This window comes from Blennius ocellaris (genome assembly GCF_963422515.1).
Source record: "Blennius ocellaris genome assembly, chromosome: 15".
Lineage (NCBI taxonomy): Eukaryota > Metazoa > Chordata > Actinopteri > Blenniiformes > Blenniidae > Blennius > Blennius ocellaris.
In genome coordinates, this window is record NC_137664.1 from 13,600,396 (window position 1) to 13,616,579 (window position 16,184).

General features: G+C 39.2%; 1 protein-coding gene across 1 annotated transcript in view; it reads right to left on the reverse strand.

Annotated features, from left to right (window-relative positions):
* LOC308140103 (matrix metalloproteinase-17-like) overlaps positions 1–16,184 on the reverse strand; it is a 54,589-nt gene that overhangs the window by 16,398 nt on the left and 22,007 nt on the right. Inside the window, exon 4 of the mRNA XM_080509773.1 lies at positions 636–812. Within this exon, the coding sequence (XP_080365899.1) occupies positions 636–812 (177 nt within the window). The remainder of the gene's footprint in view (positions 1–635; positions 813–16,184) is intronic.

Genomic DNA, 16,184 nt, shown 5'->3' on the forward strand with positions numbered 1-16,184 from the left:
CGTCCATGTCTTCATTAAATCAATAACCTTGCTCTACAGGGCTCATCAATTGCTGCCTCTGGGAAAAGGAGGTATCCGTATATTACACCTCCCAAGCTGCCACTAACAAACGGGTGTTTCACCACTGCACCAAGAGACACACACATAATAATTACAGCTGAGGATGGTGAGTCACGGTCAGCGGAGGAGGTTTCTGTAAATCATGGACCATTAAACTGCATTGATCAGACGTCACAAAGGGGCTGAAGCGTGCTTGACATGAAGTTGCTATTCTGAAGCTTTGGGTAAAGCACCAATTTAGCCAGTGTGTGCTGCATGGCTTACATGTCATGTATGTTATTGGATAATACCAATGAGAAACATGTGCACAGAGGAATAGCAGATAAATAATGCCAACAGCAGTGACATTAACTTCACACATACTGTGGCTTTCATGTTGCTAAGGTGCCTTTCATTATTGCCTGCCACTTTATTTCATTTTTCAATGTCATCAGCGCTAATAAAATGCAGTTTTGTGTGTGTGTGTGTTCATGTAGAATCACCCCAGGCAGCTTCAACAATAGAAATGCAACCAATTTACATTCCTCTTCAAAATTCAACACACACACTTAAGTTGACCGCGTGTGTCCTCATACCGTAAAGCTGCCAGACGCGGACTTTGTCCTCATAAGGTAAATCATATTTCAGAGGGTCTCCCACAGGACCCTGGTAGTATGGCCGCATGATGGACTCGATGGCTGACGTGTGGACCAGACCGATGGCGTGACCGAACTCATGGACTGCAACCGCAAACAGATCCATCCCATGAGACTCTGAAAGAGACAAAGAGGAAGATGATAACTGGAAAGCAAAGGAAACGCCAAGAAATTACCTTGCGGTGGAAAACCTAGACAAATTAGAAAAATAATACTAATGAAACAGCAGAACAAAGGCCAAAGGCTACCACTAAGATCAGTGATGTGCAAATTGTGCCACAGGCTTTCCCTGTGGGTGAATTTCTGAGAGGGAGTGCATCAGCAAGACAAGACTCTGAGTCTGAGTCTTCCCATGATATATGTTTGCTGTATATTTGACCTCTGCAAGGAAATGTATGATATCTAAGTTCAGAGACTGAGCAGAGCTGGGTGAGAACCTATTAAGATAAGATAAGATAAGATATGCCTTTATTGATATCACAGTGGAGAAATTTACTATTGCAATTCAAGGAATTACTACCATTATCATCCAACTCTTTCATGAGTCGTATGTGAAGTAGTGTCTCTAATTTGAATGTAGGTATAAATGTATGTGATTTTTTGATTCTCTATGTTTGACCATTGAAGGACTGGTGACCAGTTCCAGGGTGTAACCTGCTCGTCACTCGTTGTCCGTTGGGATTGGCTGAAGGCCCCGGTGACCCTAAGTTAGATGAGGCATTTTGATGGATCAATAGATAGAAAAACATGTGCATTTAGTAAATGTAGGAATGTATACTAATTGAGTCAAGGAGGCAGAATCCTAACAATGTTGTGGCTTGAGGCAAACTGTATTGAAGTATGATGGCTCCAGGCATGCTTGATGTGTAAATCAGTTTTAGGTAAACTGCCTCCTCTCTTCGTGACAAATACCTCTGTTTGATTGGTCAAACGTGTTAAGGTCATATTCAATTATAGACACAGATTTGTGTGAAGGTGACCGAACAATTTTTTAGCAAAGGGGTTTTTCAAAGAGCCCAAGCAACAGTCACCAATATGACCTTTCAGCTCTAAGCCTGTGTCACAAATTGACCCTGTTCAGGTATTTCTCAACTCATCTGCTTATGGTGAAAAATTAAGAGGCATGACAGACAGCTCAGGAAGCTTTGAATGCTTTTAGGTGTGTGGTGTAGTGAGATAACTATGGTAATACTGCCTGAGTCCCCGAGCCGCCAATCAAACTCTGAGTGTGGAAAGACACCAAAAGAGGCTGTGGGCTATTAAATCACCATCCCTCCATGTTCGGCTGGAACATGAAAAGAAAAAGCCTCCAAAACTCCTTGTCTGACTCTGTGAAGCAAGACAAAAACCTGGAGCTTGGAGATTTAGATTTGCAAAAATATGGAGAGCCAGCGTGTCGAGCCAAGCAAGCTTAGAGTTCCTTGGTGGCTCGACTCAAGTCTGCATTCTGTTAACCTTAGGTTGGCCTCGACTCGGTACACGGACCCGCGCTTACTGTATTCACCTGAGGTGTTCAGGAAGCAAATGCCAACTCTAATCTACAGGAGCACATGGTACAGGTGAACAAAAGGAAGGCTGGAGAGAGAGAGAGAGAGAGAGAACAGGAGCTCAGAGCAGAGTATGTACCATATCATCATATTTAGGGTACACTTGAAGCTGACAGAATAGACATAATGCCTGCGGACAAAGTCGGAGCAGAGAGAATTGTGTGAAGCAACTGGATTCATTTAGCAAGGCAGAGAGAGAGATAGAAGGACAGAGCAGACATTTGTATAGCTCTGCAGACAGCCAAATTCTTTGGGGGTTCAGTCTTTGTTCTTCTAGAATAACCAGTGACCCATTAAGCAGCTTTTTATCTCCCCAAAAGCTCTGATTGCCCGACACAGAGAATAGAAATTAAGAGCTTCATTCACAAGACCTCGAAATCTGACTGTTATCCCCCCTTGCTCTCAAAATCACAGGACTCATAGAAGACCGACTAAAACTTTAACTGCGGAATATCACACCTCCGCCTGGATGCCCCGAGGTTAGCCTACAGGGTTACATCTTTATGAACGATACAGTAAGGATAAGTTTAGTGTATCACTGTCAGTTCAAGGGAATCAAAGTTATTTGGCCCATACATGATTCATCAGATGAAGTTATAGCCCGATATATGGCTCGTCGAATTAAAGAGTCTGAATTCCCCATTGGAGCAAATATTAGTATTAAGATTTTAAGAAGTCTGTCTATCATCAGTCCACCACTGAGTCATAGTGCTCTAGTTTTAGTGACTTCAGCCATCTTCAGCCATTGTTGTGTTTAACATTCCATCCTCCAGCTGCTTCTTAATTTCTGGTTGGGGCCCGTCAACAGAATAGATGCTAGACTGATGTTTTACATAGAACAGGTTGGTATTACTAAATGGAATAGGCAGGGATTAGGTGGATCAGTGTAGAAGTTGGCAGTCCAAGTAAGAAAATCCCTCATTTGGGGGCCTTTCTGTGTGAGAGATTTCTCTATCGGCACAGTTCACGGTGATCCATATCTCTAAGGTTGCCTGTAAATGTGAATGTTTGTCTTTCTCAGTCTACAGGTCCGACGACAGAATGGACTAACTTCATAGCATAATTACATTCGTTTTTAAAAAAAAAAGTTGTATTTAAAAAAAAGAATCATCCTGTCGATAACGTGATTACTGAATATCCAATGTGGTATGAGACAGCGCAAGATAACACATCTCTGATATGAAAAAGAAAATAAACAGACTGAATCAATACAACAAGGCATAACATTACATATCCCCAAGACTCCCAAATCCAAATGATACAAGCCAGCATGGAAGTACACTTCTCCTTTGGGGTTACATTTATAACTCAATCCCCTAAAAAGGCTCAGCAGGGGATGCACTTCACGCAACAGCTGAGGACATTCAGCCAGTCAATGGCACTGGTGGCTCACAGCCAACAATCAGTCCACCATGACGTACGTAATGCTGACTGGTTCGGGCAGACTCAGGAGAAAATCAGAGAAAGGGAGAAAAAAATAAAGAAAAAGAAAAAAATAAAGCAACCAGCAATCTATGCCAACAACTCGCACACATTCTGCTAATCGATGTCTCTGAAGGTTGCCAACAAAAAGCAAAATGTAAAACATTTCAATACTGGATTGGATTGGATGTGAAGACGCCACATAAAGTAGTCCAATTGTGACTCTTTTTTACTGTACATGGTAATATGTGATAATAGTTGATATTATGAACTTCATCACGCAATAGATTGTTTAACTGTTTAGTATTGTGTATTTCTTAAAAAAAAAAACTGTGTTGTCATACTTTTTGAAAATCTAGATTGGATATCACATGTATTTTTTTTGGCTTTGTAAAATCCTTCACTCAGAAGAAAGATGATAATTAGACTATAATCCATTTGAGACATAGATACATTTTTTGTACGTACCGGCATATACAGATTAATATTGTATATGGTACACATATAGAAATGAAGCAATATCCCTGCAGCTATTGTGTATATACAGCCACTCACACACAAGCACATAAATAATGTCTGAAAGACTGAGGAAACAGCAGTTTACAGCTTATTTAATCCAAACCCTGCTTCTATAACATAACCTAACCTGTATGTATATAAGTATGCATGTACACTACTGTCTATATTATAGTATTATATATAACAACATAATTAATTACAAAATAAAAGAAAATGTTAAAAAAATACAATATATTACAATACTGTGTATGTATGTGTGTATGTATATATGTATGTATGTACGTATGTATGTACGTACGTATGTACGTACGTATGTATGTGTATATCCGGCATATATGGATGAATTAAAATATATTTTCTTTTTTTATATGTCTGTATTTTTGTACCTTATCTGGAATGAAGTAACAACAACAACAACTAATCAAAACCTACTTTTTAAAATGTATCCTGAATCTTCATGGTATTTGAGATGCTCTGTGATCTTGGTGGCATGGTAGTGCAGTGGTGAGCCTCATTGCATGTCATTAAGAGGGGTTCAGTTTGAATCAGGGCCCATCTGTGTGAAGACTGTGGATATTGTCCCTGTGCCTGCTATTTCTACTTAAGAACACAAACAATCGGTGTAAATTTAGATTTTATTTGGCCACTGGGTTTAGCTTACTGTGTGGCGACATAGTGATGGGCTACTGTGCTGGGCAGATAGATACATTGTCTTAAACATGGATAAACACAAGTCTAGGGTGACATCCGTTTGAGTTGTGCAACCAACAATATACAGTACATCTTTCTTGTAACTCTGAAACCATAAAAACCTAGAAATCCTCTACTGAATGTAACTGATGTTGATTTAAGAATATGCTGCAACTTGGCTCTATCTCTGATTCTTTATGACAAAAAGTCATACCCATATGAAATGATACCCCATTGTGTGATGTAAACACTTGTTTCTTCACTGCTTGGGTAAACTATGAGGGGGCAACTCGGCCTAAGGCAGGTACCTAGGCAGGTAGCCCAAAGGCTATTTCTTAAGATCTGAAGTGAATCCCTGCAATGCTTTAGTCAATTATTACGCCAGCAGCTACAACACCATCTCTGCGTGTGCTGAGAATCAAACACGAGCCATGAGGTTTTTTTTCCTTCCTCCATGTGGACTAATGTAGAAGATCCTAAAAATGAAGGTAGAAGGTCATTTACTGGAAATGCAAAGTTGCAAAAGGGAAAATTTATATGTAAAAAAAAAGTGTTGAAAAGAGTAAGACTGAAAACAAAATCTGTGACAATTTACCACTTATGAACTGTCCTCTAAACTGAATACAGTTCTCATTGGCAGACTGTAAAACATTCTGCAAAACCCAAAGGCACTGAGTCGCCATATACTTTGATGTAAAGTTTTTTAGGCAAAATTATGAATCTATATGTGACTCATGAGACACATCGTATAATACATTAAAAACTCACATGCAGCCAGGTACTCCTGTTTTATGTGTACAGTACATGTGATCAAATTCAATATTTCTTACTGCACTGGCTGTATGAAGTGAGTTTTCAAAACAAAAAATGCAGTTATGTTTCTACTATTATGAGAGAATAGGACCAGTGCATAGCATTTATATAAGTGTAGAGGACATTTAAATATCGTCTGCGTTTTCAGAAATTACAAAAATCTTTTACAAACAGCACGAAACTCGGTGCTTCACAATAATGTTTATTCATGTATTCTGTGGATGTAATATATTGAGGATGACTAACTTGAGAAACCCAGAAGAAATGTGAATATGAACACTAACACTTAATAAAGAGTTCAGTCTTTCTGTTCGATGGTCATTGTGGATAATACAATCCCTCCCTCATCTCTTGAGTTTTCTGCTGTTCTGCTCATTAAAATATAGTTACAAAACACTGTGTTCTGCCTTATGTTTCATCTATACTCAGTAGTCAATGAGACATCAGTTTTTTTTTGCCACAACTAAAAATAACTGATTTCAGCAGTTCATGATACTATATTTTAAGAGAAAATGTGAAAAAGGACACTTTTTTTAATGGGTTTAGTTTTCAGAAGAAGCTGCTCCTCTCAGTTTAAATTTCCTTGATCTTATTGGAAGAGTAAACCAAATATAAATGCATTCACTTGTGTGGATAAGATTTGTTGTTGTGCTGCTCGTCTATTATAAGAACCTGTTTGTGGATTTTCTGGTTTGTTTATTGCCTCTGGATTCTGATCCTGTTGCCGTTTTCCTGCAAATATATATATTTTTTGCCCTCCCCTATTTTCTTTTTGGTATTGTACTTGTAATTTGTTATTGTCTGCTCTGTTACAGACTGCATCAGTTTGGAGGAGCCGCGGCGTGAAAACGAGGACACGGCCAAGACGTGACGCAATGTAAAGACTGCATTTAAAGACAAAACTTTAAATTGCTCTTCCAATAATCCTCTATAAAATAAACAATAATAGCATTTTGTAGCATTGAGAAATGTATGTCTCTCAGTGATTCGGCTTTCTTCCCATATTCTTCGAGAGGGTGCAAGTGCACATTCACACACATCTTCCATTTCTTTTATTGACCAACAAAACACAGAAAGAAGAAGAAAAAGTCAGTCCATGATCCAATAACCTTACCAGCGTCTCTTCAACAATCTCAACTATACATGTGAGTAGGAAATTAAATCAGAGTCTGTAATTAGTATTTGCTTTTTTTCCCCCCCCAGTTGTAATTTTTTTTATAATGCAGGACTTCAAAATCTTGGTGGAAATAAATGTTTAGTGAGATCCTAAACTTGTGAAGAGTTGGAAAACCATCGACCATTTTCACCAAAGCCAGACTTCAGCTCACAATATTTTTACAGTTCTACGAAAGCTTGCATTTGATCCCATAAAACACGTTCCTCCCTTTGCTGGGTACATTTGTTATAACTCGCATACCATCACTTCAGCTTACTCTGTGTAAAAACGGTCATTATCAGAGGCTGCAAAAGTTGAGAAATTCTTCATTTAATATTATTTAAAGAGACCGATTAAAAGTTTTTTCTTTATCTTCCTGTGCACCTGAAAGCAAGATTCACCATTTGAAAGATGTTTTCCCACCCAAGAAATTCAGATATTTCTCTAAAGTAGAGTTGTGAATATGGAATGTCTTCATTTGTCATCAAGGTTATCTGATTCTGAAACATTTTCCAAGTAGCTTTTCCTTTCACGGATGTCACACGTCTCTGTGGTCAAGTTACTTCTCATCTCCAATAAAAGTTCAGTCTTTTTACATCTGTTGTACATCAACCCATTGAAAACATCCATCCATCCATCCATCTTGTCTTACATCTTCTGTAACCAGAGTTCAGGTCAGATGGAGGTGAAGTGAAAGAGCAAAGCACCTGTCCATTCCAGGACAAGAGCAGAGAGACCGATGACAGCATGCACACGCTCTGGATAAAAGGAGCCCCGGATAAACCGAAAACCCAGTTTTGAAGAAAAACCTCTATACCATCATGTAGCATATCCCACCGACATAGCTTGAATTTTAGCCTGAGCACCACGATATTGCAAAAAAAAAGAGACAAGAAAACCCACCAACAAACTCCATAATTCCACTTTGCCAAAACTAAAATAACCCAAAATGTCCTGATAAGGTTAAGGAAAGTAAATATTTGTGAGAACAATGAAAACTAGTATAAATACATGGAAACTCTACTTTTGCACAAAAGTAAGCAATAGCCCAATAAGCATTGAGACAAATAAACAATATGTCTGATCACCAGTATTAATACTTCTATTATGTGTACACAATGGTGTAAACATCAGGGCAACATCAGGTAACGATGGAGGTTGAAGGGGATAAATTATGATAAAAAAAAGAAGAGGCTGGTCGTTCTACTAAAAGAAAGGTATTATAAATGATATTGACAAAATCAATTGATAAAATATGCAATGTTCCAAAACCATCAGTACAAATGAAATGATAATTGAAAGCTTTATATAAAGACTTCACAAAATATGTGAAAAACAGTGGAGCTTTTGGATTAAATATCTCTCATATGCCGTCTGGTATTAAGGGTTTATGGTTATGTATATGTGAATATAAAGTGATGTCTGTCATTGATGTTTAATGAAATGTTTTGATCTCTCCCCAAGGAACACATTAAAGTTAAGCCATTAAAAGTACACGCATCCAAGTTTTCTCTCCAACAGAAACACACACACACAAAAGCATTGAATGTCATGAAAAATTCACCTGCTTAATGATGCTTTTATTTTAGTCTGGGTAATCAGTTTGCATAAGCAGATTGCTGGCTGAGTGATAATTAATAGAAGCAATATGCTGCCTGTCAAAGCCAAAACAGCACTTCCAGACCTCCACTTATTTGATCTCACCGTGACTCCACCTCGCGCGACTTCTAATGGATGGCAGAGCCATCAATCTGCGCAGCGGGGGGGGGGGTGAACCGGTCTGCTAAATGTGTTGCTTCATTTCCAGTACTCAGCATCATCGTACACATTAGGAGATGACCTTAATGGACCCCAGAATTAGGGTCCCGCTGAGAACAATGCACCGGGAGATGGGGGAAGGGAATTAGCAAAGGCAATTACTCAGGCACGGATTTGGTCTGATAAGGTTCATATTTCCGAAAGACGATTACATAGCTCAACAATCTGCTTCAGCACCGACTCTCACAGAGTTTTTACCTTCTGGGCCGACCTCACATCCTCTCACGGGATTACCAGGCCTGTGAAAAAGTTGCTAAGAACAACAATTTACAAATCGGATAGCTTTGAGGTAACAGAGCTGACTGTTGTTTTACAAGCAGCCGGATATGTCGAAGTGTGGATACTGAAATCGGTTCAGCAGAGCCTCAGAGACCAGCTGATGTGGCTGTGGGAGGATGCGAGAGAGCAGCAAGGTGAGGCTGGCAGAGTGTGACGTGAAGAAATTAAGAGCTGTTTAATTACCTCCTTTCCCTCTCCTGCCTCTGCGCTCCTGCATGGCAGCCTCGCCGTGGCAGAGAAGGCAAACCTAACAGCTAAACAAAGCACTGCAATCCGGAGGTGAGCTGAACTTCATTCCAAAGCTGCAGAATGGGAGAGGCTTTTCGCAGGTCTGTAGCTTTCTTTGGGGAGCTGATTAAAAGGCGTATTCAGAGCAGCTTTCTTTTTTTTGGAAGACTTAAAGGTTAAAAATAGCAGTCTGCTTGCTTTACAGATGAAAAAGTTTGATACACTAAGTGCGAATTTCACCCTTGAGGGGATTCATCACTGAGGAGGAAAGAAATATCCTTGAAGATCTAACGAGTTTCAATGATTCACAGAATCCATCCATATTTTCCACTTTTTCCCCACACTGAAGACCATTTTACTGTACTAACACACTGGTTAAAAACCTCTTTTCGTATTTCCTGAATTATTAATGGATGGTTAACCAACATCATTTTCACAATTAGCTTTTAAGGGCAAAGTCAATATTCTGCAGTTTAATGCTTATTACAACCTGAATGAGTGCTAGGTGTTACGACGTAGGCAGACAAAACAAATGAAAACCGTGTGTTAGGGTAGATGTGGCCACACCTCTGACCTCTCCGGGCTTCCCCTAGCTTCCATTAACCAGAGCCACATCTACGCAGCTGTTGCCATTCACTCCAGCCGCAGCACTGGAACACACGCTGTGGCCACGCTACGCCGTCGTCCTGCTCGTCCTGCCACTGCTGCAGCTTGGTGGGAGGTCTAATTGCAGCAGATTGAGCTGCTGTCCTCCGGCATATGGTTCACAGCCCCGACAGCGCAAAACAAAGGAGTGAGATCCACGCAGGTCCTGGCCTCATCACAGGCTCACCAGCTGGGTTCGACAGCCTCGCACACACAAACACACCCACCACCGCCTCCATCCTTCAGGCTGAGGTCAAAATGCACTGCTGAATCTTCCCGCAGCCCTTTGTTGCAGACAGCATTTTGTAGTACGAGTATGTTAACCAGAAATCAGGGAGCTACACGCAGCAAAACAACAAATGGAACCAGTGGGGACCACAAATCTGTTTGATTTGTGATACAGATCGTGCTCCAAGATGCATAAAATGATAATTTTGTTGATGCATTTTCACTAATAAGGGCATTTATTCCATGAACGTCCTGATTATCTAATCTTGGGATAAAAAGATAAACTGATGCAAATAAAGAAATCCAATTATGACCCAGATTCTCCATGAAATGTGATCCAGCTCGTTAAAAAAAAAAAAAAAAAAAGCAGCACCTCTCTCACTCACACACATCTACAACATCCCCACAGTGAAAGAAATGTCAAACTCGAGTGCGTGCAGTTCTGTCTGACATTTAAATACATATGCTTTGAAAGTGACTTATGAAATATGCCAGTGGCACCTAAATCCCTCACTTCTAATCTACCAAAGATCTGGTGCATGCTGACAGCAAAGTGACGGGCTGATCCAACTGGGCCACGACTCCTTCAGGTTAGTGAAACTTTGCAATATCTGAACCATACAAACAAAAAGTGCTTAATGTTCAGCTCCTAATGGGCAATAAAGCTTTAAGAAAGTTAATACTGCTTACATAAAGCAACATTAACAAAACACTTCAAGTGCAAAGGACTTCAAAAGCACTTTGATTTTAGTGGTTATTATGGGCCTTATATCAAAGTGAAGTTTTATATTATGGAATAATGATGGTATTTTTAGGGAATGGAACTATATTAACTTTATTTAGTGCCATAAAAAAGTTTTGTATGTATCAATACTGTTGGGGTCACATTATCTATATTCTCATTGTGTGAAGACTTGAAGCATAATTTAGTAGAATGAGGCATTTGTAGGTTGTGATGAAATAAGATATTTCTTCTCTTTTTAATATGTTTCTCATCTGGTTTCTCTCCATTATGTTGCTTCAACGGCAGGTCATATGAAACATAAACTATTTGTGTTGCAACAATAACATGCTGCAGTTTGGGAGACGGTCTGTATTTTAGACAAAAGCAAAGTCAGAAATGGATTTTCATGTTTTAGTATTTACTTGTCCAGACTGCTGATCTGATTGTACACTGGAAGAGATCTGGAGGATGAATTCGTTTTTTTTTACTGGATTGAGCATTTGCAACTTACCTCTAAGTGAAATATTGCTTGGGATGCCAACACCCAGACAGATTTACAGCTCGCATCAAGGGAATCTATGTACTGTCAAAATACAAAAAGTATCAACATGTCCTGAAGAATTCAGGCCAAACCTCCGAAAATTAGTTGTTCAAACTTACAATCACTGACAAAATTAGGCTGACTGTATCTGTAACTAATATTTCTATTCAGTACATGTTTCAGTGTAACAAATTCCATGTCCATTCTACAGGACTACAACACAAAGAGCGGATCAAACCCATGATCCTCACTCATGGTGGTTACAGATCTGACTTCATGTAACCACAGAAATGTTCATTTCTGTACCTAATTCCCCTTTCCAGGATCTGTTCACAGTATCCCGTTGCTATTTAATCAGATGATGGCTGTTGTTTTTTTTGTTTTGTTTTGTGTTTTTAAACAGTATGGCCTGTTTGAAGCAAACTGTGGTATACCACAAAAAGAATGCCAGGATCATTGTTTACTTAAATGAAAACAGAATTCTGGAGCAGCCAATAATAATAAAAAACAAAACAAAAACACACAAAAAAAATCCTGCCCTTCACCGTGTGCTTCTGCTTTTAAAGCTAATTGAAGATTCATAATGCAGATAGCAAAGAAAAACATTTCCATATGGTTAATGTTGATGTTTACTTTTGGTTGGACTCAAAAACAGACGCTTAACACAATTTATGTAAAAAACTGCTGCAAAGAGCTTGTGGCTCTAATAATTACTGTGCAAGCACTGCAGTGGTGAGACCCTCATGAGACACATTAATGGGAACTGCATCAGGTTACATTTTATTTCTTGGAACCCGAGCTTCTACAATGCTAAGCATAACCTATGATGTGGACACACAAGAAAATAGATTAAGTTAGGTCTGCTTTATCTCACCTATATATCCCACTGCTTGTTGCATTTTTACCTGTTCATATTGGTCAGGTTGTATGGACTAATCTAAAAGAGGAACACATCCACATTATTGGGATTCTAAATGTAGTTTTATGAAAAGACAAAACAAAAACAACTACAACATATAATAAAATGTGTTTTTTTCTTCTGGTAAATGTGATTATTAGTGACTTAAGATGCTGTTTAGTAAAGCACAAATACAAAGATACTGCTCCTATCACACTAACACAAACACTAATACTAACACTTAAAAGTTCGAAGAAATACATTTTAAAGAAACGCATGATGAAAAGAGGTTGGATACTTAAAACACCCAGAATAAAACATCACATAATATGTGGGTGTGCCATATCCATGCAGTGTAAACAGGTTGCTCCATGCAGAGCACAGCACAGCAAACTGTACACATAACTCTGAAATGCACCGACGACTGCCATTATTTCTGTGATGGAAGATCAATTGTATTAGACCTAGGCAATAAACCGAGAATTTAACAATACTGAAATTTTACGAAAATTACCAATGTCGTTTTGCCCATTTTGGTATATTCGGTGTTTAAAAAAAAAAGAAAGAAAAATAAACGTTTGTTTTGATTGTGTGTGGGTAGCATGTCTCATTAAGATGCTGTACTGCGTCAGAGACGTGACTCCACCCCATCCAAAAACGGAGGTGGAGCAAAAATGGAGAGAAGTGAGGCGATGGAGGACGATTCAGACGTCGTAGTGGCTGCTGCGGTGGATGAAGTGAGCGGCTTTAGAGGGGATCAAAGCCAATTCTTCTTCGATCGTCCAAATCATCCATATTGAGAATCAGCAGGCAGAGTGATGCGAGCTGCGGGAATCCGCGCCTCCATCATGGGAACAGCACCGTGTAGCGACGCGCCGTTCGTCAGGCTGGACGTGAAAAGTCATTTCACACACAAAATATGTAACTTCTTTCACAATGATTTGGTTAGATAGGTCTTTTTTCATATAACTGTGGAGAAATCCCGTGTTTTCAGGTGCAATACAGACGAAGTCACGGGTATAATCCGCACTCAGTTGTTCTCATTTCAAGTAATCTGTGCTAAATAAATAAATAATAAATAGGTCCAGGGGAGTCATACTATCAATATGACTGCAACATCTAGTGGCCAAAACATGTTTTTGGTGCAGGGGGGCGCAGTGGCGTCGTTATCGTCCATTTATCGTTATCGAGGTGAACTGCTCGACATATCGTGATATTGATTTCAGGCCATATCGCCCAGCTTTAACTCATATTGTCAGCGCAGTGGCATCATGCAATGTTGCTTGCTTTGAGAATTCTCTGTTTTGTTTCGAGTTTAAAAGAAAAATCAGTTATTAATTTTTGATTGTGTCACGAATTCATATTTCATCCAGGAAATATTTGATTTTGGAGAGCTAAAGGCTGAGAGGAGAGGGAGGTGGAAGCAGGTATTGACTGCCAAGTTGTGTAATTCTGTTTCTCCTGGAAGGAAAGAGACATTGCCTGGAATTAGAAGAGGAGTAATGGCATCCTTACATATCACAAACTTCCGACAAAATTTAATTTATTGGCTTTAGGGACTTTTAGCAGATGGTACCATATACAGAGAGGCAGTAACAATTACTCTTGCCCTACTAATTTTCAGTCCTATAGTAACAAAAAAGACAAGACAAAGGCATCAATAGCCCACAGGCAGCAGATATAATTATAAATATCAAAGTTGTTTTTCATTTCAACATATCTCCAGAACAAAAGATGGAACATTAAGCCAACAATAGATTAACCTGATGTCTGTTATCTGTGTTTGAGTCTAAACTTTCTTCAAATCAGCTCAAGAGCAAGTTTAACCAAAAACTGATATGTGAGGGAGAATTTCATGGGAGATAGAGAGCTGCTGTGTGCAGAAAAGCAACCAGCAGCACATTTACAGAACTGGAGCTGATGTTGTGCCTAAAACAAAACCGACAGTTCAACAAGCACGTCTTCCCAAAGCGATTAGCTACAAGTGCAAGGGTGTGAAGATTGTCAGGGCTGGATTTTCTCTTTCTTGTTCTTCAGTCTATACACAAATATCTCCGTCCTTGAAACTGGTTTCGGAATTTGTGACATTTACTGAGTGACTCTGAGTGAGTGCATTAAAAACACACTCACAGAGGGTCTTAAGAGAGGCTGATGCACAGTATAATAGTGTAACAGAGAGCATGTTTGTCTCACAGCAACAAGTTCATGAGTAAGTTTAAATGTCTTTCTTTTTGGGTTTGCCCTGTGACGGACTGGCGACCTCTCACGGGTATAATGTACCGTTGTGATCAGCTGCAAGACCATGAATCAGTTAAAGCAGTGTAGAAGATTCATGGGAAATCAGTGAGGCACAAAACCATTTGAGTCAAAAGGCTGTGGACTCTTGGACTCCATAACTATATTTACCCCTATCGCAAAGGGCAAATGCTAGTATCATTTTAACATCACCACCCACCCTGTTCAAACAGCAGATGCATTTGTGCACATCTGTGCACTCATGGGTGTGTTAGTGATTTTAAAATGAGACGTGGTCAGGCTCACTGATGATGCATTTCTATCTTGAGAAAGCGAATGCACGACTGACCAAGAAAGCAACAAGATCTTAAGTCAATGAAGCAATGATTTCTGCTTATTTTAAGAATCAGAATGCCTTCAAAGATGTATGGCGAACAACATGTACGTATATATTCTGTTTGCTGGATACAAAGGCTTTGCCAAAGCTAAACTAGACAATTTATATATTTTATTATTGCTCAGATCCTTCAGAAATTACAATTGCATGATGTAAGTAAAAATGCACCTGACTATTCAAGAGAAAGGTACAGGATACCACCATGCTTGCTCAAGTTTACATAATGAATAAAAGTATTTTCCACACACCGACTATGGAAGTAAACAAATAGCCATCTACCTTCTATATCGCAGGGTATACACTGAGGAGCCATCGTAATATAAATAAAGAAATTCAGTTGTTCACAATCACTTATATACACACACAGAGATCATTTTACACTTACAAATTAAGTTTAACCTCACTGGATGTTGAACATTTGAGTTCAGACAGCCCAGTTCCATCTTCACTGGACCAGTAAAATAATTAAAGTAAATAATAAGCCAATTTCACTGGTGCAAAACACAATGAAATGTCAAAAATATGTCTCCTTTAGCTGTTGCTTTATGCATTTTTTTTTTTTACAAACTCACTCTGACAGCATTGGCTAGTTTGTTTGACACCCCAGGTGTACTCAAGGGAAAATCCAACACCCATGAGGTAAATATGCAAAATACACATACAGTATCTGTATGCATAACATGTACATTTCACACAGTGCAAACGACTGTACCGCCATGCGGCAGTGAGCAAGCAAATATCTCAAATTCTCAGATTTTATTTAGAAAATATGTGTTTAAATGTTCCATTTCCAAGGTGGAATCTGACGAGTAATGCTCAACTTTACACCTCTCATTACTCCACGTCGAAAGAATGTGAGAATGCTGCAGCCAAATATATATCACATCGTATCCACCTCTCTTCTTATCGCTTCCTCTATCTTCTGTCCATCCGTCTCTCAAAAAAACAAGGGACAAATGGAGGCAGTGAGTGAGCAGAGGAGAGAGGAAGGTCATTTTAGGTTCAGTCATCCAGATGAAAGGAAGAATAAAGAAAGCCAGTCAGAGAAACGGAGAGTTAATGATTTATGCCGTCATTCGTGTGACCGTGCTGAGACAGTCACTGCCTGATGATGCATTCAGGAGACGAGATCACTCCATCCGCTTATTCCATCTGGATGAGTGGACCTGTAATACTCCCACAACCTTTCCCGCTTGCCAAAGCGCTCTCTACTTTCCTTCTCTAAAAAAAACAAAAAACAAACAAAAAAACAAAAAACAGCCAAGTACAGTGACCAGACAATGAATATGATGCTGAGGGACAAAGCTTGATCATTTGTCTACATACTGAGAAAAAGAAATGCCAGAGAT